This window comes from Orbilia oligospora (assembly GCF_000225545.1).
Source record: "Orbilia oligospora ATCC 24927 unplaced genomic scaffold scaffold00004, whole genome shotgun sequence".
Classification (NCBI taxonomy): Eukaryota; Fungi; Ascomycota; class Orbiliomycetes; order Orbiliales; family Orbiliaceae; genus Orbilia; species Orbilia oligospora.
Genome location: NW_011645561.1, coordinates 1052882 through 1075348, shown reverse-complemented (window position 1 = coordinate 1075348; position 22467 = coordinate 1052882). Strand labels below are relative to the sequence as shown.

At 45.2% G+C, this 22467-nt stretch overlaps 7 protein-coding genes across 7 annotated transcripts; 4 read left to right on the top strand and 3 right to left on the bottom strand.

Annotated features, from left to right (window-relative positions):
• Nucleotides 1-7408: 7408 nt before the first annotated feature.
• AOL_s00004g316 (uncharacterized protein) lies at nt 7409-8457 on the top strand (the record flags this gene model as incomplete). Its single annotated transcript, XM_011118966.1, has 3 exons — nt 7409-8181; nt 8260-8349; nt 8442-8457. The coding sequence occupies 3 exons, from the start codon at nt 7409-7411 to the stop codon at nt 8455-8457; spliced, it is 879 nt and encodes a 292-aa protein (XP_011117268.1).
• Nucleotides 8458-8781: 324 nt separating this feature from the next.
• Nucleotides 8782-10077, bottom strand: AOL_s00004g315 (uncharacterized protein; the record flags this gene model as incomplete). Its single annotated transcript, XM_011118965.1, has 4 exons — nt 8782-8960; nt 9111-9261; nt 9393-9591; nt 9941-10077. 4 exons carry the CDS (start codon nt 10075-10077, stop codon nt 8782-8784), a joined length of 666 nt encoding a protein of 221 aa, XP_011117267.1.
• Nucleotides 10078-10995: 918 nt separating this feature from the next.
• Nucleotides 10996-16194, bottom strand: AOL_s00004g314 (uncharacterized protein; the record flags this gene model as incomplete). Its single annotated transcript, XM_011118964.1, has 7 exons — nt 10996-12524; nt 12586-12889; nt 12958-13129; nt 13195-13758; nt 13823-15044; nt 15106-15967; nt 16054-16194. 7 exons carry the CDS (start codon nt 16192-16194, stop codon nt 10996-10998), a joined length of 4794 nt encoding a protein of 1597 aa, XP_011117266.1.
• A 662-nt stretch (nt 16195-16856) lies between these two features.
• AOL_s00004g313 (uncharacterized protein) lies at nt 16857-17580 on the top strand (the record flags this gene model as incomplete). Its single annotated transcript, XM_011118963.1, has 2 exons — nt 16857-17422; nt 17490-17580. 2 exons carry the CDS (start codon nt 16857-16859, stop codon nt 17578-17580), a joined length of 657 nt encoding a protein of 218 aa, XP_011117265.1.
• A 782-nt stretch (nt 17581-18362) lies between these two features.
• AOL_s00004g312 (uncharacterized protein) lies at nt 18363-19439 on the top strand (the record flags this gene model as incomplete). The annotated part of the gene is made up of 1 exon (XM_011118962.1): nt 18363-19439. The coding sequence occupies one exon, from the start codon at nt 18363-18365 to the stop codon at nt 19437-19439; it is 1077 nt and encodes a 358-aa protein (XP_011117264.1).
• A 687-nt stretch (nt 19440-20126) lies between these two features.
• AOL_s00004g311 (uncharacterized protein) lies at nt 20127-21497 on the top strand (the record flags this gene model as incomplete). Its single annotated transcript, XM_011118961.1, has 1 exon — nt 20127-21497. The coding sequence occupies one exon, from the start codon at nt 20127-20129 to the stop codon at nt 21495-21497; it is 1371 nt and encodes a 456-aa protein (XP_011117263.1).
• A 139-nt stretch (nt 21498-21636) lies between these two features.
• On the bottom strand, nt 21637-22281 carry AOL_s00004g310 (uncharacterized protein; the record flags this gene model as incomplete). The annotated part of the gene is made up of 1 exon (XM_011118960.1): nt 21637-22281. One exon carries the CDS (start codon nt 22279-22281, stop codon nt 21637-21639), a length of 645 nt encoding a protein of 214 aa, XP_011117262.1.
• Between the last annotated feature and the right edge of the window lie 186 nt (nt 22282-22467).

The following is a 22467-nucleotide window of genomic DNA, read 5'->3' as shown; positions in this document are numbered from 1 at the left end:
ACGATGGAGCGGTTTAACCGTCGACACTCGATTCTCAATCATTCGGAACCCGGGCTGGAGTGGGGTGCACCTCGTTCAAACCCCTCTGCAGAACATCCGCGAACGCCAATTGGCCCCCGAGGACGGAACAGTCCTACCTACATGCCATAGCACATTGGACATGGTTCTCACCTGGTCCATGTCTGGCCGTACTTCCCAGCTGTACGTAACTTTTATTGCGGAGAAGACAGGCAAACCTGCCCAGCCATCGTTAGCTGGCTAGCCTTCAATTTCGAACCTTCTAGGCGGCTGTTACATGCACTTCCAAAGGACGACCGCTGCCACACAGCCTGCCGACACCAGCTCGAGGTCTACAGCCCTGTTGGAAATGTCGGTTGCACAAGCAAGCTCTCGTGAGCAAGTCCCTGAAAAGATTTTTGCCATTTCGCAGCCGGTGAGCTCCTATGTAACGGCCGGGGTAACCAGTTCGGTTCCCCCACGACATTCGGCTGGGCTGAAGTTATGTCTTGTTGTCCCAGCATACCTTATACGGAGTACCCTTCCACAAGATCAATTGGCCTCGGAGAGGCCAAAAATACAATTTGATCAAATGACTTCCGTAGTTCGAGAAATGATCTGAAGGATCGATGCATTTCATGGCGATACAGGTTACTCCCAAATCTCCGGGTTTCATTTCGATATCGCTTTCAAATAATAATGCCACATCACGAGCTCAGGTGTCCAATGCAAACTGGGCGCCTCAAGATGCAAGAAATCCGTGCGGACAAACCTTGCAGATTAACCAATAACCTTATGCATGAAACGTTGTTCAAAATGCACAGGCGAGCCTTTTAGAGCTTGTCGATTTGGCCCCCTAGCACTGAAAAGGCCTAACTTCCCAGTTAGTCTACCGTTAGTCCACAGTCTAATCCGATCCCAAATTCCCGTTACCAAATTACACCGGCTATCGACTTTTCGTGCTTCTGTTATACAACCAATGTGATTACAAGGCGGACCTGTCATATGCGCCTTCATTTCGATATTCACTCGAAATCTACATATTTAATCTCGGCGTCGATAATATAATATGCCAAACATTATTGGAAAAAGCGCCCAGGTCTTTTTATATCCCAATCCCCACATATGTGCATTTCCCCACCGCTGTGCCAAACATGCACGTCATACAAAAATCCCCATTGCGAGATACTTAGCCCTGTGTATGACAACTGAGAAATTTAAACATGGTCACGAGGTTCTGCAAGAGAAAGGGAGAAATTTTTAATCCCTGGATCTAAATGCTTGCTTGTCCTCCAACCTGCAGCTGCAAACTCAGGTACAGTCACAAAACAAACAACGGTAAATTAGTCGGCTGAGTGTTCGGTTACCGAATACAGTGGATAGATCCTCAGCGTCAGCAGCGACTGCGCAAGTTCAAAAACTCTACTAAAAATATAATTTTCTTGATATCATTAAACTTCAATATATTATATTCAAAATTAGCAATCATTAAGTTTGATTCGACTCTAAACAGCCCACAAAAGATGCTGGAGGAAGAAGCCCAAGTGAAATATATTATAATATATACCAAACGTCACTAGCAAAAGAGTGTCGGGGACTCTAAAAAAAACATATATGCCTAACTGAAGCGAAAGCGATTTATATCGAGAAACAGCTAGAGTATTGCTTTGGTTGTATCTAACAAATAACTAAGCATTGCATTTATAACCCTTCTGCATGGAATTCATGTACCGAAAAAATGGTTTTACATAACCTCCAATGATTGCCAGCTAATCATTTGACTAGCCCTATGGACAACATTCACACCAACAAATTTCTAGTTTAAAGCTTCCTGTAGATGCCCAATATTAATTGAGCATTTAATTAATTCGCTGAATTAAAGTTCTTTATATTTGTTTTTGGTTTAAGACAGACGATATATATATTTTCTAAAAATAGTATTGTCTTATAGTTGAATCTATAAAGTCCCCAAAAGTGCATGATGACCAAAGTATTTGCCGATACTTAGCTAGAGCGCTAGCTAGCCAAGCCAGTTATAGGTTACAGCTCTTTACTGTAGTTATACGTCTTATCAATGCCCTGGTATCAGGGTCCTAGGGGATCCCCGTGGCTCCTGTGCAGAGACTGCCGGAGGCTTTGATCTCAGTACCATATAGGAAAGCTAGTATTAGAAATGGAACTCACCTCTCTTTGTGTGGTCTAGGAAAAGGCCATATTGGGCCCCCCAGCTTCAAGATACACCTATGTCACTGCGTGGTATATATTTATGCAGAACGTTATCATACCTTCAATACATATAACCCGTGCATAGCTCAAAACTATTCAAAGACCCTCTGCGTCAAGACCACCTGGATTTGAGACTATCAAAAACCCGAGTACCTGAGTAGTTATGACACCTACATTGCTAAAGTATAGACTAGTCTCGTTCCCAGGTATTAGCCTATTTCAAATGTATCTGGTCTATATAAGAACAAAATGCATACACCTTATAAGCTAATCTTGGGTATTTGCGCAATCATATTAAGCGTTCGCGATGTTAGTTCTGAAGATCTGTCGGTATTTGCACTAGATTTTAAGCCTAAAGATTACCTATAATTTGGTGGGTTAGCAATTATTATGTACGCTCAATATCGACGGAGAATCAAAAACAAGAATAGTCTGTTTTAATCATTAGGACTACCATAAGATGCAAGGTCTAACCCCTCACAATGGTATTAAGCTACCAAGTTGAAGTTGAGATCAGGCGATCGAGTGAAGTCATATCGATATATCTCGATAGAAGTCTCGACATCTCACTCGAGTACTCAGTGCAGAGCCAATGGGAGGGGAAAAAATAACATGTCGAATAGTAGATTATACAAGATAAAGAAGAAATCAATCTCATTGAGGTACTCAAGTCATCTCGCAAACCCAATGTTGCATTGACGGATAACCTCGATGCGATCGCGCAGCCTCCATGGGCATGGCCAGTTAATCCAGACGTCTATCGAGCTGTATGTGGTATTTTGGAGGCAGAGACGCAAAAATGTGTTGACAATCCATTTGTCCATGCAAACCTAATCCCTTTAAATTAGCCAATCTCATAACCGCTTCTATAAAGAATACAAACACTCACTCAAGTAATTCAAAGATAGGTATAGGAGACTTGCACTTATTGCCGTTTTGAATCCTGAATAAACTGGGTCTTGAAAGTTGGAAACCTATTAAGTCGACACAGAACTGTGCTTAAGACCCAGGGCCAGCGGCCAAGTTTGTCGTTCGAGCTCGAGACCCACAAGTTAACTAGTTGAACTATGTTTCTTACAATTGTAATTAGTAATTTTAATAACTAGTTAACATACCCATATTTTCTGTGGTTCTGGTCGCGCATTTGGACAAGGTCCTGGCGTATTGCTGCTTGTCAGGGTTCGAATTCGCGAACCTCTTCATCAAAGATCGGGCCTAGGAGTATGCTTATATATACTGTGCCCAGGGAACGGACAGACTCCCGTATCCGAATTAATTGCGGCTGTATATCCTACAGTTCTGCAAAGTTTCCATTGAAGGCTGATCACAGACGCATGGACCTGCTCCTTCAAGTTAAGTAACATATAAACTACCTATTTTTTCAGCTCAGAATCCTAAATAACAACAGGACTGCAGTAAGAATTCAAATTGAGATTTTGAGGTATCAGCTCGTAGTTAAAGCTGATTACAGTTTGAATTGGATAGGAATATACAATTACGTAAAATAACTAGTATCAAGATAAGGGTTCTACAAAGAACGTTGCCTTCCTTACTCAGATAGAGTCATAACGGCCCATGCGGGACAAATTTCTTATCAAAATCTCGTCAAGAAAAGCCGAGATATCACTCAAAATCTTCGCTTTAAAAGTCTAATAATCCTGATTAGTAGCTTCTCTCGGGCCGTTGCTATCAATAACGCAATGCACCAACGTTGTCTAGTTAAGCGCACGCGCAGCTTGCGAAACACTCAAGGCCAATGTTACAGAATTGCGACAATCTGAATCGGGGATTAAGATGGCTGAGATATAGCATAAAGATTGCTTGCATATGCATATGCCCGGTAAAGCTTGTTTGATTAACCGATATCGGAACTCATGACGGTTATGCCGCTCTACATATGTAAATGGCTTTGATGGTTCGAAACCACAAAGGTCGGAAATGCGATGATATCTTGAATTACCCTGATTTTTTTTTCCTTGCCTTCGGATTTGAGATCGTATACAAGCGAAGTAATCTTATACGATGATAACTCTGCGTCGTAGATCCTTCGCGCATTCGCTCCATCCGAAACTTGAAGCGTCGCTGAATTGGCGTGATGCCCTTTCGCCGGAGATAGAACACCAAAACATAAAACCTTGATGTTCTCATGAACAGAGATCTTCTGATTACCAGTCATGCGCTATGTCCGATGATTTTTCCAACCAATTCGGGCGTCCCATATATGTGCGCACGAACCATTTCTCATGCATTTTATCAGATTACTACCAACCTGTCGGAACTGGGGTAGGGGTGGGGGAAGTAGGGGTGTCATAAATACAGCCTCGGACGACACCAGACAGGAAAAGAATCCCAGGCCAAGCCGCTGTTACCGAGATCCACCGTTCATGCAATGCACTGTCCCTCGGTTTGTGCCACCGTTCCTGAATATATTGGTGATTTTTCCTATATAGGATAATGCATATAATAGCAATATCGGAAAGGAAAACTACCGAAAATGGGTGTTAATTGTTGTAATATATGTCTCCGGTAATAAATCTCGCCTGTCACAAGTTCGAGCCCCATGCTGGAATGGAGGTAATCAAGCGATCATGCATGATCTGTCCGTGCGCTTTCTAATTGTATGTTAAGCAGCGGCACTTTAAACGGTCTCCAACGTTCTCGACTAGTTAGTGGAATTTATTTTGTCACTTAAAATTTCTTCTTTCTAATTCTGCGGTCTTTCTACGTCTATGGCATGACCTAAGCATTACCATCTTCCTTGGATTGCAACATTTACCCCATGTTGGCGGGTTTTAAACTTGTATAACGTTTCATGATACGGTTCGGGGTTCGGCGGGACCCCAAAAAAACAAGAAACTATCCGAACAATTTACTCCTATTGCGCGAGTAAGCCTAGCTGTGGAACCTCTTGTAGAGGATTTTGTTATGCCATGCTGTATATTACATCTTTTTTGATTTCTAAGAAGGAGGGGTGGAAATGACGAAGTGGAGCTGCTTCATACACGTCTACAGACTTCGGGATCTGGAGGAAGCATGATAATATCTCCCCTGTGCAGAAAATTGGATGATGACATGTCCTATTTCGGAAGGAAGCAGAAACCCAGGGCAGATGCATGCTTTATTACCTGAGATTTAGCCGCGCGCGCGGGGTGCGAATACACCACGGTAGGTAGTCGTAAGAGCCTCAACTTCGTGCTGAACTCCTCTCGACTCGGAAACGGTTGGAATTCGGAGCGAAATTGAACCTGGGGAATTCCGGGCCGACTCTATTCCCGTTTGGGAACCGCTTTGGACTTCAGTGCTCAGATTGAGACATTCTAGATTAGACAAAAACCTAGCCATTCCGCTTCTTCATGGCAAGTACCGAAGTTGCGAATACGACTGACTGACTGGCGTTGAAAAAAAAAAAAAAAAAAAAAAAAAAGTTGAGGCATCAGATACCAGCTGCCGGAATCTTTATCGAAGAAGCAACGGGCTTCACCCTAAACCGACAAAGGTGAGAATTCCAACCTGCAGCTTGTCAAACTTCAAGCGAGCAAGCCACAAAGATCAGAAACCGTCTCTGTTCCCGTCATTGCACATCCGTTCACGGGCCCGGAATGAGGGTTACCTCCCTCAGCAGTTAGCATAAAAATCGTGCGACTTCAATTTTGCACTTCTGCACCCTTACGTCTTGGGTAGCTTTTGCGGGGCAGTCAAGGCTTGCCAGCCCGGGATCATACAAGGCATGCAGTCTATACCATAGCGCTGAACAGTGACAAGAGCTTTCGCTTACAATCTTTAGCAAGAGACCTGGTGGTTCAATTGCAAAGCGCTAGTGCTGACGCACACCGAATGTGGTAATCCCAGACACTTTAGCTCATGCAGTCAGCATTTGACAAGAAAACAAAAAAAAAGGGCAAGTTCGGGCCAAAAGCAGCATTGAGGTGCAATTTACATACTGCCTCTGATGAAAAATGCATTTGTACAGCATTCTCTTTTGCTTTTTGTTAGCAAGCAAAATGGCCGGGGGGCTGTCATTCGGGGATAGGATTATGAAGCGACTTGAACCCAACTCGAGACCCCATCATGCACTTGTAGTAGAAGGTTGAGAAATTCAAAATGCAAGATCCACAGAAAAGAAGTGCAAGGCAAGATATATTAACAGAAGTCGGTCCATGATAGTAATATGCAGGTGATATAGTTCGGTATGTCACAGATGCGCACCCAGGAGCGGGAGCACCAAATGAAGGAGGTCCACATGCACCATGCACCATGCCCTTGGGGATGCTGTCGATTGTTGTCGACAGCTCGTGTTCCATGGCTGCTGAATCGTAAGGCCAGTCAATCAGCATATTGGGACGAAGTTAGGCCACTCTCTTAGGCTCTCTTTCATGATACTCTGATCTCAGAGAGCCTAGCTAGCATGATGATCTTTAATCTTAGTTTAGCTTCGAACAATTGGCTTGGCCTTTGATCTCGATTCAGGTGAAACAAGAAGGAAAGAAAGCAACTGCGACAGCGGAACAGTGCGCAGTTATTTTCAGATAAGTCGATTTCGCATATGGCGCAATTGGACGTTGAAGGCGTCCCGCTCAGCTGCAGATGGTGTGTGGATTTGGGAATCGAGTATGGGAATTTCCCAGTTCCAGCTCCGGGGCGTATAGTGTAAGTTTAACTCCACTAGGGCCGACCTAGCATATAGACCCTCGCCCTCGGTCAGCTCTCTCAGAAGTCTTTTTCTTGTACGGCAAAGCAAAAGAGTACTCGACAGATTTTCTTTCTATTTAAACGGCCAAGCGCACTGAAAGCCGCAGGGCTAGCCCAGGGTAATGGAGCGACTAGGGTCCTAAAGGCGGGTCTTATCGACCATACCTCCAGGGCGTATCGCCGAAATTCCATTACTACACAAGTGGTAATAGACCTTTTTTCGAGATTGCATGGCCGATGGTATATCATATATTCAAGCTTTCGCAATCCCTTCGTTTTTTTTCGATCAAAAATATATTGTCCCTTTCTCACAGTAAGAAAACAAAAAACTTCTAAATCGCAAAGAACATAAGACTGTACTTCGACAACTACCGTGCACCATAAGCTTGGGTAGTCAACGTGAGCTTTTAGCTCCGGTACCAAGCCTAACAACCACGGGACATAGCAACCAGAGGCAAACTGTTGGACTAGGAAAAAAGAAAACAAAGTAACAAAAATGTCGATTTTGTTACTGCCGGACAACGTTGTCCACCGCATAATATATTTCCTATCCGAGCCAGAATTCGTGGCCAAAGAAACAGACCTGTCATCCACAAATTCGCAACCCGCTTACACCGCTCTATCGACATATCCACGAGACGTCTTCAATCTAATCCGATCCTGTCGTCGATTCCGTGAAGTGTACTCCCGGCAACGGAATGGCGGAGAAGAGTTCCTTCAGGCGTTTAAAACGGAATTTGAGAAAGTTTTTCGGCGAAGCCGGCGGGTAGACGAGTCATCTGTTATGCCAGGTAGAATGTCCATCGTTATTGGTGTTCTTGACCAATCGGAAGGGAAAAATTCATATAAAACCCTCCCGTCCGGATCCCCACATCTCCAAGGCTTCCAGGAGATCGTTCTCAACAAAGGAGATCCATCAATGCTTGGTGATATACGCCGTCCCGGTCACGATTTTCCAATGTCGACCCAGCTGACTGATGTGCAAAAAGATTTATTGCGAGATTTGGGACGAAATTGGATTTCAATGTTTAAGTCCGGTGACTTGTCCCTAGGAGATATTGAAGGAAGAGAACAACAAGTTATCGACATTATGGAAAACCTCCCAAGCTTCATAGTCGGAGTTTTGAGCTGTCATATGTGGAACGAAACGGGTCGGTTTACAATGTTATGTCGAACTCGGTTGAACGACTTCATGCTTCTTCATGGCATAGACGGGTTGTGGCAAGAGCAACAATGCTATCCGTTCGTTATCTTTGGAGCAACAAAACTGTAAGTTCTTCCGAGCGTCCAAGTGATCTGATTTGTTGGTGTTGTGGGATTGGCTAACGGAGGCGGACATGTCTCTAGATCGATAGCAGAGTCCATATACTCGGCCCTAGTAAATTCCGACTACGGCTCGATCAGGGACACAGGCGGACACCCGCTTTGGACGGGATTGTAAGTTCCACCACCCGATAGAAGGGATACAAAATGCGCCCTACCATGTGATTTGTCTTAGCTAATGAAGCCTTATGTGAACAATGCAATAGCGGCTTGGATACATGAGTGAACTCACCGAAGTTTCGCTAAATCTGATCAAGTACATTGCTGCACGGTACTTCTTCAGGTCTACTTGCAGGTCGCATTTCAGGTCGCATTTATCGTATTCGCCAAACCAACATCACATGCGTTGCACAACATCATCTGCCCCTCAATTTTTGCTAGCTTTTTGCTCTGTTGGGCCCAACCACAGTTCCCATTGAATGCCCAGCTTTTTATCGGCCCTCTTTTCCTCACTGTCACGAATCTTGCATGTTTCTTGCATATAATGCATTTCACGACCTCCCTTGATTTTGCCCCGTCTGACTTTTTCTGCACCTCGAACCGTTTTTAGAGGTATTTTTTCGCTGCAGCCTTGATCTTTTGGTCGAACGTCTGGCTACGAATAGCCATGTTGACCTCATAGAACGGGTTCATTAACGTTTTGCAATACAAGTCATATACATCTGTGAAGAACTGTCGTATAGGTTCGTCTGATCGCGTATCATGTACGAGTAGAAATTTGATATCTGTGTTATTCAATGAAACGTATAAGCCACAATTGTACTTTTTTTCTCGTCCCGCTTCTTTATTTTTGGGTAGTTGGAAACCAGGGGACTGGAAACAAGGCGAACCAGTGAAGGCGAGAGAATATATTAAAAACGGGGTATTATACATACTTCCGCCGGTTAGGAAGCAGGATACCCAGGTATTGTTGAACTTGTCAACGGTTTTTAGGTACATTTCCTTGCTTGCCCATTGTTGATCTTCAATGCAATCGAGGCTGGAATGTGCGATAAATTGGTTCATGTGCCGCTGCTCTTCGCGAAACTGCACAGGAGATTGCGGGTAGCATGCGCCTCAATGATTAGTGATCCGAGTATAATTTGTGTGTGGGCGGTTTGTTAAGCAAGCAAGCAAGCAGACAAGCAGGAGGCAGAGTCAAGTTTTCCAGGCCGTACCTTAGCAATGCCATCGCCGCCTTGCTTGAAGGACCCGAACTCTGCTTCGTAAAGTGGATTGTCCTTGGTGCCTATGATGACAAAGTAATAGCTTGTGGAGGATCCGGCCATGATTATGATGACGAACACAACGACGATGTCGAGGCTGAGATGAGACGGCGACGGCGAAAGAAACGAAGAGGATATGGTAACTGCTCCACTGCAGTATCGTTATGTCCTGTCAGTGCCGTTCTGCTATGCTATGTCATGTACCGGTTCGCTGTGGTTAAGCTGTGTAAGTAGCTGTGGGTGGATGTAAGGAAGGTCGAGGAGGTCAAGCAAAAGTGGTCTGAGCCGAATGCCTGGTTTCGGCTGGCAGGAACGGTTAAAGTCTTGGCACTCCCGACTCTCCGAAATTGTCGAATCTTGGACGTCACTTCTTTCCGAACCTCAGAAAACCCTCCAATTACTACATCAACATCCCCATCCTCACCGAGCACCAGTACTCCTCCACCATCTACCGCCTTCACAAAATAGGCTAAGCCTCCGAAACTATCGCAATGGCGTACGTCTTTAGTCCTCGCTCTCCCCGTGCAATTTGCAAATCTGCGAAGCTGACAACTCCCGAATCGTATCTATAAACTGCAGTGGACTCGTCTTCCGTCAAAATAACGTCGTCGAGTGGCAACGTCTTCACCAGAGGCATGACGGCGTTCGCACTTGGGCCAAAGTACGATCACCCGGCCGATAAATTATGTGGAACCACGTTTTGGGATCTCGTATTCTGACAATTACTCTTTTATCTCGGACGACAGGGACCCCGTGCTAAGGCGATGATATACCCTTATTTCTTGATCCTCGGTCTCGGATTCACCGGTACGCTTCTCCTTCGATGCACCTTAGTTTCGGATAGTCAACATTCAACGTTCAGATGATCACTTGCATGGGACTACTGCGACAGGAATTGACGGTCTGACTGACTGACTTGGGATTTGATATAGGTTCGATGTACGGAATGGGACGAGCAATCTTCGGCAAGAAGACTTGGTGGTGATTGCTCCTACAGGAACTCAATCAATCAACCAAACAGTACATACACCAAATGAAGCAATTGTCTATAAAGAAATTAGTCATATTAAATTTTGTTTTTCTGATTTTTCAACTGCTCACCGTTTTATGAAAGGCTGCAAACCGGGGATGGGGATGCACCTAGTGTAGCTATATCAAATGTGATTCTGAGCCCAGTTTTCTCCCGAGTCTTCTTACTATAGATTTTAAAGGAAACTTTATATAAAATTATATTTTCAACCTAAAGACCGGGTGTATGCAATGTATGCATGTGATCGCGTATTTATGCAAGAGAATGATCCATGGTTCTTCCACTTTTGGAACCATACTTGGAGGCTCGAGCCTCACTTTTGCACAAACTGCAAGTGCCATACATGAGCTTATCTTAGCTGCATATAGGCTTAGTTGGGTAGGCATAGTCGCCCGTCCGAAGTGTAGCAATCATTTCCTTCCAATCACCCGAGATTTGAGACGCATGTACGGGGCACAATAAAGCTTTATACGAGCCCCAGCCCGCCAGGCTAACCCCGCGGACCGGACATAATTTTGTATTACTCTAAGGAGACCTAAAGGCTTCCAGCCAGGTGCTGTTCACCTTCACATCATCTCTTTCCCCGTATTCCACAAAATTGCCCACTATCTCCCCAACTTCCCGACCTTTAACATCCCACATTCTCAACAGTTTAAAACCATTGGCAACTCTCATTCCCGATACGAACATCTCTTCTGTAGCCGTAGTCCATCCCATGATGCCATCCGTCGCCTTGAGTTTCCCTTCTTCGAGAGAAACCCCGCCTTCCCCTGTCTCAACCTGGTATTCCTGTGCGATATCCCAAAGCGTTTGCATACCAGTGGTCACATACTGTGTCAGCTTGTCCACCAATTCTGCAGCTCTGTCTTCTGCCGTAGCTTTTGAAAGGAGCTCCAAATAATAGTCCATGCATCTCAATTCGTCTCTGTACAGATTCTGTTTCTCGATCTTGAACAGCAATGTATTTGGGGTATTCGCTGTGATCAACCGTTCTTTGATCTTAGATATCTTTTCCAACGGTAGATCGATAACATCCTCCAATAGCCGCTGCTGGATCTCTATATTTCTGAAAGCCTCAATTCTAGCCAAGTGCTCAAAAAGTCTTCGTTCAGCCCGAAGGGGTGTGAAAGTTTCAACTTCTTGTTCCGACTCTTCAATTGCAAGGAGTTTCGCCACAATACATGCCGCCCGACTTCTAACGTCCTCTTCGTCGTCGTTTAATAGCTTTTGTAGAACAATCCATATCGGTAAAAGTGCTTGTTGAATCTGTTGGTCGCAAGATTTGAATACTCCATAAACTTCTTCAATAGACCGCAATACTGCCATTCGTGATGAGTGCGGTATTTCATCTTTGACATTATTGAATAATTCCTGAACCCAAGTTTGGATTGATCCATGTATCATCGATCGATATCTATCGTCGTTCAGCATGGGGAATATGTTCCGTCCTAGGAGAGTTAGTGCAGACTCCTTCAATGGCTCTACTAGGCCATTTGAGGCAAGTTGTGCTAGAGTGGTGGGTTCCACTGCCTGTTTCTCAGATGAGAGGAGCAACAAATTAACGGCGGCAACCCGATACCATTCCCAATCGTGATGGTTCAGCACTTCTTGTAGCACATTAAAGGCAGTTGAAGTTTGTTTTTCATCTGAAGAAACAGTATCCACACCATCCTTGAGTTCCCTCAAAGTTTTGTGAAGCTCAACATTACTATTTGTCTTCGCAAGCGCTTCTGAAAGGGATACTCCATAATCCGGATCATGGAAGGACAAATAACCGCACGCGAGATTAGGCGCCGACACAGCCATTACTCTAGCGATTTCTTTCCTAAGCAATGAATCCGCAAAACCCCGAGGCGGTGATCCTTGAGCATCTTCGAGAACCCTTTGACAGAATGGTACGATATTTTCAGTCAAGGAAGCTGTATTGTTCGAGAACACAATACTACAGATTTGGATGAAATGCGCTTGGTTAACTGGAGATACTCGATTGCTCGGTTCAAAATAATGCTTAGCTGCACTTTTCGTAATATCTTCTATCTTTGACTGAAGTTCATCTACAATGACAACTCCGTTAGCTAGCCTCCGAGTCGGACAACTGGTAGGGAAACCTAATACCTCCAAAGCCAAATATCCTCCGCTCGTAAATCTCACGGGCAGTGCACAAACCACCATGAATCACATTATTATCCCGCTTATAATCCCCGAAATTCCATAGGAGGAACTCTCCGTATGATTCAACTGCGTTCTCGCGGGGCGTGAATGCAAGGATAGATTTTGCCGCTGCTTCTCGAGTTTTCCAGATCTTGCATTCTAGATAGCGAATAACCAGATCTTTAAACGCCTCTGACTCCTGATTTTCTTGGAACGAGAGTCGAGATATGACATCTAGTGCTGGATAAACTGCTTCAATTAGGCGATGCTATGTCGGATGAATATTAGATTGTCCCTTTTGTATGAAGATAAGCACACAAGGAAGAGTAGTCTCACATCGCTAAGGTCCTGAAACCCATCTGAAAGCGTCTCAAGGAAAACGGTGTCTAATCCAGAATATCTCTGAAAAAATCGCTCGGCTTTGAAAACCTGCATAGAACCGTCTTTAGGGAAGATACGGTTTACGATTGCCGTGTAAAGCATGATACCACAGTTTCGAACCGCCCATCTATTACCGTTAGCTGACTTGGATATCAAAAGCATCAACACGGTCAGAAGTTCGATTCAACTTACATCTCCGATTTGAAACAATTAAATGCCATGTGCAGGGAGCTGGAGACGTATGGATCAACCACTGTTGAAAGTTGTGAATCCATAAACAAAAACCTCATGCAGTTAAGCGCATGGACTTGAGGTAATTCAAGGTGACCATTTTCGTCTTTTTGCTCCGTTGAAAGATCCCTAGGTGTTTGAACCGTATTCCCGAGGGAGCTGAAGGCATGTTGAATAAAGAAAATTTGCTTCTTTTTCATCTGTATCTCGCTGATTATAATAGCTCCAATTGCCATTGGAAGACCAGCAGAGCGCCGCGTTATCAGCTTCCCAGAGCTTGAGACTATGCCTAAAAGCTTGTCTAGCCATTGTCGCGGGAGGCCCTGAGCCAATGTCGATTTCGAAGCCAAACACTGGTGGCAGATTGCCGTTAAAGCTGGGAATATAGATGACAGAGAGCCTCTATGCCGTATCGATGTGAGTTGTTCTATCAAAAGATCCCCACTATTTTGGAGGAAATTGTCGGCCTCTGATATCTGGCCGGAGCCCTTTGGAACATATGTGGCAATCGCTCCAAGGAGAGAACTAAGAAAAAGTTAGTACTACAGAATTGAGCCTTGTATACGAAAATCCAACCAATTAAACAAACCTGGCTTCAGAAACAACTCTCCAGCTATAGCTCAAGAATCCTTGACTATTTAATTGATCTTCGTCTTCATCATCCGAATCTTCGCCAGACGCCGCCACTCCACGTCCTTCAGGGCTTTCGTTGCACAATATGTCCCGCTCACGGGCCCAAATATCTTGAGCCAGTTTTAACACTCGATCGAACATCTTTTGCCGTTTCTCCTCTTCGAGGACCAACAAATTTGCGTCTTTCCTTTTGAAAATTAATGCCAGCGCTCCGAGAACGCTATTATCGATTCGAGATCTCGGATTAGCTTGGCTTTGACATTGTATATGTGGCTCTTTATCTAGCAACATAAAAGCTAGGTCGACGATTGTACCATCGCTTGTCGAGGAGGCATACGCCTCCCACACCTCTCGAGAAATATTTGAATCTTTAAGACTCAAGTCATACAAGACCTCGAGAATCCTACTGAATCCATCTTCCTGACCAGGCCGCCCACTATCCTCGATCATTCTCTGGGAGCGCTGTAGAACGTGTGCCCACTGGACATCTTTGCTCTGAGGTAACTCCTTGATAAGACCGGTAGCGAGAGATCTGATATCGTCGTATGGATCCATTATTCGTTCAACAAGTAACCTTAAGAGGTGAGAGTATTGAATCTCGGGGTCAAAAGGTAGAACAATGTGCTCCCGTTCGTTTTGTTTCTTCTTTGACTTCTTGATATCCGCCGCTAGATCGCTCCCAGGTAGAGAGTTTCTCTGATCTCTTTCTATTTGGGGGAGCCAATAAGAATAAACCTTAAGGGCTAGGATGACTCTCTGGTAAGAGGCGTTAGGCCGCAATTGTGCAGGGAGTAATTCGTTCAGAAACCAGCTGGTGAACGCTTTCTGTTGGAGTAACAAATTGTTCATCGTTTGGACCTCATCTATGGCCTCGGAGCTAGTACCAAGGTCTGTCGGCCGCCCTTCTAACGATCTTAGCTTTTTATTCAAGGCATATGAGCTGGCAACAAGCCTTTCTAAGAGAACTCTAAACCCTGCGTAAATTTCGTTTCTGACCTGTGGGTCAGACTCTGAGAAAAGGTCATCAAAATGATCACAGAATATTGAAGTGTAGCTTGATGTAAATGGTAAAGCAACTGAAGATGATATTATCATCAACCTCAGCGTATGGGATCGTAAGAGTCCAGACTGGTCTGAAAGAAGAGAATCATAACCACCGAGCGACTTCACATATTCGTCTAAAGGCAAGATTCGTCAATATATAGATCAAATATGTGTCATGATCTTCTAGAAACTTACCAACTTGAAGTTCTGTAAGCCACCCATTCTCTTTCCCGGTTCTCAAACAGCCTATTATAGCCATTGAGCTTTGACTGTTACGCAAGGCCTCGGGCCCGAGGGCATGAATAAGATGCTGGATGAAAAGCGCAAACCCCTCCTTTTCATCATGAAAAACACCTGGAACGACGTAGAGTTCGGTGTTCAAAGCAACATGCTCGTCTAGTGAGAGCAAAGCTCTCGCGAGGTCGGCCTTGAAAAAAGAGAGCCAAACTGCCTTGAGAGACTCTTTATCTGTTTCCCCAACTAGTTCTTCCTGAAGCCTACGAAGCAAAGAGCTCAGTAAACGACCAATACCAGGAGCAAGAGTCCTGTTGTCCATTGCCTTGAATATCGATCCTAGATTTACCGCCCTAGACGGCTTTTCGCCTTCGTTCTTTATGAAGAAAGTCTTCGAGGCAAACCATTTTTTCTTTATTAGGAATTCGACGAGATACGAATCACCCTTCCTCAAATCACCCTTCTTGATACCATCGAACACCTCTTCAGCAATTGAGGTCGAGAATATTTGACGTTCTTCTGGATCCCAAGTCTCTGTTCCAAAGGCCACAAAAGCCGTAAGACAATCTTTCAGACTTTTCAAGACTGGGGCCGTTGCGAGATCAAAGTAATCTCGAAATATAGGAAGATATTTAGCTTCTTTCCGAGTTTCTGGTAAACCAGACGACTCAGGCTTCACCGAGAGCATTTTAGATAGCCCCCCAAGCCTATTGAAGACAATTGAGAGGGCGTCGACAGCACAAACTCGGTGTCCATTTTCAATTTGAGGACTTGACCCAGTGTCAAGAAGTGGCTCAACCCAGCCCTTTAGTTCTCTATAGGTCTCAATGAATAAGTTAGCATACCCGCACAAGTACTTTTTACAAAATTTTGGAGAACCGAAAAAAACCAGGAAGATATATTCCTTACTGTTGCAGAATCTCGAGATGGGTTTTTGATATTCAGTTTTATGAGTTTTTCTCGGAGGGCCAGCAGTCTTTGCTCGGGGATGATGCATGAAGACGCCTCATATTCAGCGGCATTAAATCCAATTGCTTCTTCCGACGCCATGGTAAAGATTGCTGATGCTATTTTTCTGGGAAATAGGCACGCACGCGGGCACTACACTGCCTCCAATGAATTGGTTCGAATCCTGGTGTACCAAATATTTCGATCTTGGCGTGAGTAGTAACATGTGCAGGCGAAGTTCAAATTGGCCCCCAAAATTGATAATGGACTACGAGAAAGTGGAAGAACCTTGTATTCTACCTAAGTAAATGTGTAAGTACTAAGTACTCACATAGCAGTTAAATTTCAAGTCAGGGAAAAATTCCAACAGCTGTTAGCAGCCTGCTAACGTCCACTTACCAGATCGGATATAGCGCCGGAGTCGACTTGGGCTAGTTAAGGTGGGACAGCTCGGCCAAAAGGTCGAGACGAAGAGCCGCCGCCGAAATTTTTTTGGGCAAGGAAAACGCAACTAACGAAAATTTTATTTCCTGCCGACCCTCCATTCACAACCATCCCACCTTCATCTCCATACCTGGTTATCTACCACGACACCTTCTCCCATCCGACTTCACGACGAACTTGGGTTTTACATATCCCTTCCGACGGATATTGTGAGTAGTATCAACGGACCTTCTTTAAACGTCTGTTACCGTTCTACTACATAGCGCCTTGCAGCTTCTCCCCGCTGTTTCGCCGTCCTACGTCAGTCAACAATAATCGCCATGTCGTGGTGGGACTCCATAACAGGTCGCAAGGCCACTACTTCTGCTTCTTCATCTGGAGTTATTGCAGAGCCACATGATGTTTTCGTACCAGCTCCTTTCGATCCTAGTACTGCTGCCGATGTCTCTTCCTTCCTTAACACCTCGGCATTCGACCCCTCCACCTTACATCCACTGGCTGGCCTAGATGAAGGCTTGGAATACTTAAAACTCGAAGATGAAGCACTTTCAGACCTCCCAGGAACTAATTCCTTCCTACCCTCGAGAGGGTGGAGTGACGATCTTTGCTATGGTACTGGTACAACATATCTCGCAGCCTTATCGATAGGCGGCGCATGGGGTTTTGTCGAGGGTGTCAGCAGGAGCCCGCCAATGGCCCCGCCAAAGCTGAAGCTCAACAGTATTCTTAACGGAATGACACGGCGAGGGCCTTTTATGGGAAATAGTGCCGGTGTAATTGCGATGGTGTACAACGGTATCAATAGCACAATTGGTTACGCAAGAGGGAGGCACGATACTGCGAACAGTGTTGTGGCCGGTGCGCTGAGTGGGGCAATTTTCAAGAGGTGAGAAAAACTCCGAGTCCAAAGATATTCCAGAAACTAGCTAATCACGTATGATTCAATTCTTTAGCACGAGAGGTGTACGACCAATGCTTATCGCTTCTGGTATCACCGGCAGCGCCGCCGGTATCTGGGCCGTCTCGAGAAAGGCTTTCCTTTAAATGACTAATATAAAGTCGACCATTAATACAAACCCCTTGTGTCAAAAACCCACGACACAAATCTACCCGATTCATCCGTCCACCTACGTTTTCTCTGTAAATATTCCTCCAACCACTGTATCATACACCACTACCACTCCCTTTCAAAGGGCGAATCGGCTTCCCGTGCTCAAGGGAATAGCATACCAGTCGAACGACGATCCTTCCTCTTCCTACCTTTTCTACCATTTTCTACCATTATAGACCTGCTACAACCTCTCAACTCCTTAGATTCACAGCATTTCTGTGTTATTACGTTTTGGGAACCTGCTTTTGGGAACCTGCTTTTGGGAAACAGTCCTGAGTAACGGGGATGTATATAGGCGCTAGGTGCGGTTTTACTTGGCGGGTCAAGACGGCCGTTATAATGAAATATCATCATTTTTTTTTTCACACATCTCGAACTTCCAGATCCGTTCTTGTGACGATTTAGCTTCTGTTTTTTATATGCAATTTCACTCTTGCTAACTCACAAACAGGCTCTATAGCGCGGATTGCGGACATTTCTTGCATGCGACCTGCTAACAAGACTTCAATACTAGCTCAAACCCATGCTTTTCAACAAGCATGGCAACCATCTCAACCACGTTTTAGCCCAGGATATAACCCCAAATTCCGCATGGCGTTCCATCTTTTTCGAAGTTAATTCAGCTACAGTCCATTTTACCTTTTGCGGTTCAAAGTTTCCCGGTACCTGATCGATATCAAAAGTTTTTTTTAATCAATACTTGATAAAACAAATGATGCTATCCTTCGTGCTCTACGGGCTACTAGCCACTACTGGCAGTAATGCAGCCGAGATCCGAAGACGACAAGAGCTCGCTCTGGCAGCTCCAAGGGTAATCGTTCAGGCACAGGGTCAGTTACCCCAGATGCAAAAACCGCCAATGCCATCTGCAGGTTTACCTTCGCCTCAAGGAACCTATTATACACGACCACCAGGACCAATACCATCTGCACCAATACCGTCAAACGGTCCCGTTCCCCCGATTCCTAACCAAAATCTGGTGATTCCGGGACCTCAACCGGGGGCCCAACCGGGACCTGGATCTGCTACTACATCCGATGCAGAGGCTCCTGGAGACAATTCATCAGGTGATGATGATCCACTTATTGGCAGCGATGGTACAGTTCTACCTGGCGGTACAAAAAAAGACGACACTAATACACCATTCGCCCTTCTTGGTCCAAAAGACACTCCAGGTCCAAATTCCTGGGCCGAGGTCCTTCCAAACCTCAATTTAGGGTCAGATGACCACACCCCAGAAAATACAGCTGGCGGTCCGGTAACAGCGGCGGTTGAAAGCAGTACTAATACAGCCGCCGGAATTCTCACGGATGATCAAAAACAAGATCTCCTCGATCACATAAGTCCCGAGGAATTCGAACAATCGACACCAGACTTCCAGGAACTCGTGCTGGTCGCTGCACAAGACAAGCTAATGGATTCGGAAGCAAAGATAGAAGATGTAGCCGAGCCTGGATCAGACCCTGAACCGGTCACTTCATTAACTCAGGAGACATATACCGAAATCCAAGATATCGGGCAAAATCTCACCGGGACGTCAGCAGATTTGAGTCAGGCTATACGCGGACTTATCGGTATAAGCTTGGATGAATTAAGAAATAATGCCACATCGGATGTTCCGGGTCCCGGTATGACGGATGCGAACGGGAATTCGGGATCACAGTTGAAGAAGAGATGGGTTTCGGCGGTTCTTGGTGCTTTGGGTGCGCTTATCGAGATTTCAAAACTTGCTGATAAGGTCCTCGACGAAGGGATCTCTCTCTGGAAGAAGATTAAGGCTGCACGAGGATAAAGAATGCTTCTTGCTGGAGTTTTATCAATAGGCTATTCTACTCGCCGATGATACCTGTTACTCTGATTATTTCGGAGAGAAGCGATTAATATTTATGCCATATCTTTATGCACTCTGCGCTGCGTTCTAAATCTCGTCCTAACCTTCATCTTGACTCTCCCTACCGAACGAGCAGCTAGCTAGATTAGGTACCTAGGCATTTGCTTGGTTTTAGATACTTACATAAATCTGCAAGTTAATTTTCATTCACGATCACTATATCTATCTCATACCCTCGAGCTCCTAGACCTTCTATACCTCCCTTATAGAGAATGAGAATAACTTAGTACTTTCCTAGGTATAGTACTACGCCAAAAACCCGCGATATAATGCTCACACCCCACCTCCCAGTCCAGTCTTCAGATTCGAATGCAGACCAGACGAAACGCATGATAGAACTCTCTCAAATAAGTCCTCCCCAAACCCACTCACAGCAATACATTCTTCAATTCAACATGTTGAGGCCACGCTATAAACCCCGCTGAAGCTCCTCCACGTTTTTTTGAGGACTTTTTTTAATCGATCTACCATATAGGGCTTCCTTGCCAATATCGTGGCTCTCTCTCTCCCATAAGGCTCTCCAGCAAAGTATCACATTTTCAACACATTCTGCAGATATAGTTTATATCTCCAGCAACTGCAATTACGATGCCGGGTAATAATCGATTACTCATCGCAGCTGTAAGCTCGCTACTTATGAGCTCAGCTTTTGCCGGGGCGGTTTATCCTAGGGACTTAAAAACAGGGAGTACTAGTAATGATGGAATAGCCCCTCGATACCAAGATTCATCAAGCAATACTCCAAACACACTATCCACAGCCGCAAGATTCCCAAGATACAAGCGACAAGAAGTCGCACTAGAAGAAGGCACCGTAGTCGCTTTGAGTGACACTTCACCTATAGAGGAAACAACAGAAGAAATCATCGAGAGTGCCGAAACGACGACGATTATAGAAGAACCTCACAAGGATTCTCCAGGTTCTGATGTATCAGGTCCACCACCGGGTGGTAGAGTCCTTCCTCCTAATGATTCCCAACCCGCAATGGGTGAGGAACCCCTACCGGTACCCCCAAGTGGTTTAAGCGATGACTTCGCAGCCGATGCTCCGCCATTAATGCCAGATGAGAGCGGCGATCCCAAAGATGACGCTGCTACTGCCCAGCAGATCATCGCCGAGTCTAGGAAGGAACTTGAGGATGATAGTCCGGAAATGAGTCAAGAAGAACTTGATAATTTGGCCACCGCGGTCGAACTCATTTCTGCCGACCTCTCCAAAAGAGAAGACCCCGCGACGGTTAATGTCGAAGAACAAGTAAAATCCCAGATGGGTGACTGGGACAGCCTAAGCGATGCAGAGAAAAGAGAAGCCCATGAAAAGGCTTTATATAACAGTGCAACTCAAGACCTTCAGCTCACTGCCGTGGTGGGTAACTTAGTCGGTATCACCGAGAAGATTGTTAACGGTGATGTGAAAACAAATGCGACAGAAGGGTTGGTGGGCATCAAAAGCGAGGATGTTCCGGCAAATAGCACCGTCGCTGATGGCTCGGTCGAAACCGGCGGGTCTAGTGCGCGTCTACGCAAGCGTTCTTTGAACAAGCGGTTCGTCCTTCCTGGAGTATTAAGACTTTTGGGGATCGGGGTCGATGCGACCATAGGCCTTGGGTTTCGATCACCTTTAGCTAGCGTGGCGGTCGCTCTAACCACGGGAATCGGAAAGGCCACAAATGCCGAACCACCAAAGCCGCAAGAGAAGATAGTGTTCGTTGAAAGAGAAGTGCAAAGACAGCAACCGCAACAGGAATTCAATCAACCTTTCCCACAGCAGTCTTTCCGCCAGGAGTCCTCTCACCAATTTGAACGGCCACCAATTATTCAACATGAATCGTACCAGCCCCAAGCAACGGTGCCTGGTTGGGATAATATATACCGGCAAAACCAAGGTTTCGGGGCAAACGGCGGAGGGTTCACTCAAACGCGGCCATCTTGGAAAAAGTCCCGTAGACGCATCAGATAGATAGATCCATATTAACGAAGGAGCTCTCTATCAAAGTCTTGACTTTTCTACTGTTATATAGTAAATTAAACCCGCTTGGATATATGTTGATATTATATATAAATCCCTTCCCGCGCTTCTATAACCCGATATTCCATTCCTATGAATCTATAGATTCATGTGATAGAGCCATAGTAGAGTGGTCCTTCTCCTTAAGCCACCCCTTTAACTCTTCCTTACCATACCAAACATCCTTCCCCAGATCCTTCCCTTTCAATCCCTCCAGCAGTCCCAAACACCACTCCTGGCAATTCCACCCCCCTTCTCCCCCCTGAACTTCTTCCTTCTCCACATAAGCTTCCCTACAAGCTTTCTCAAACTCCCCAAGCCGGCTTTGTTCTACACTCCCAATCTCCAACTTCACAACCACAATCTGCACAGCAGACTCATCTCTACTAAGTCCATTAACCACTTCCTCCTCCTCTTCTTCTTCTTCGTCTTCCTCCTCCTCCCCTTCCGCCTCCTCCTCCCCCCCATCCCCTCCCTCACCTTCCTTCCCAACCACACTCTTCTTTCTTATAAAATTGTTGGTATTGATCATAATACTCCTCCCAGGCTCTTCATTCCTCGGATCCGCAGCCTCAGGTCCAGGATAATAGTACGCACCGGGCATACCCCGCAGTTGGTGTTTCAACCCGGTTGAAGGGGATAATTCGATTAAAAAAGCCCAGTGGTAAGCTTTTACCAGGCCGGTGTCCCAGTGGGTTCCTCGATCATATGTTACAATGTAGAGGGAGTGCGACATGGTTTTTTTTTTATGTAGGTAGGTATATATGCACTTTATACCTTTTAAGTAAAAAGTATATACCTTGATATAATATATTGTGATGTAATATGTGGTGACGTTGTTCGTTCGCGTCGTAGAGAAGGTGGAGTGAGGTATTAGGTAAGCTTAGCTTAGCTTAGCTGGCAATAGGTTGGTTTGGAGCTC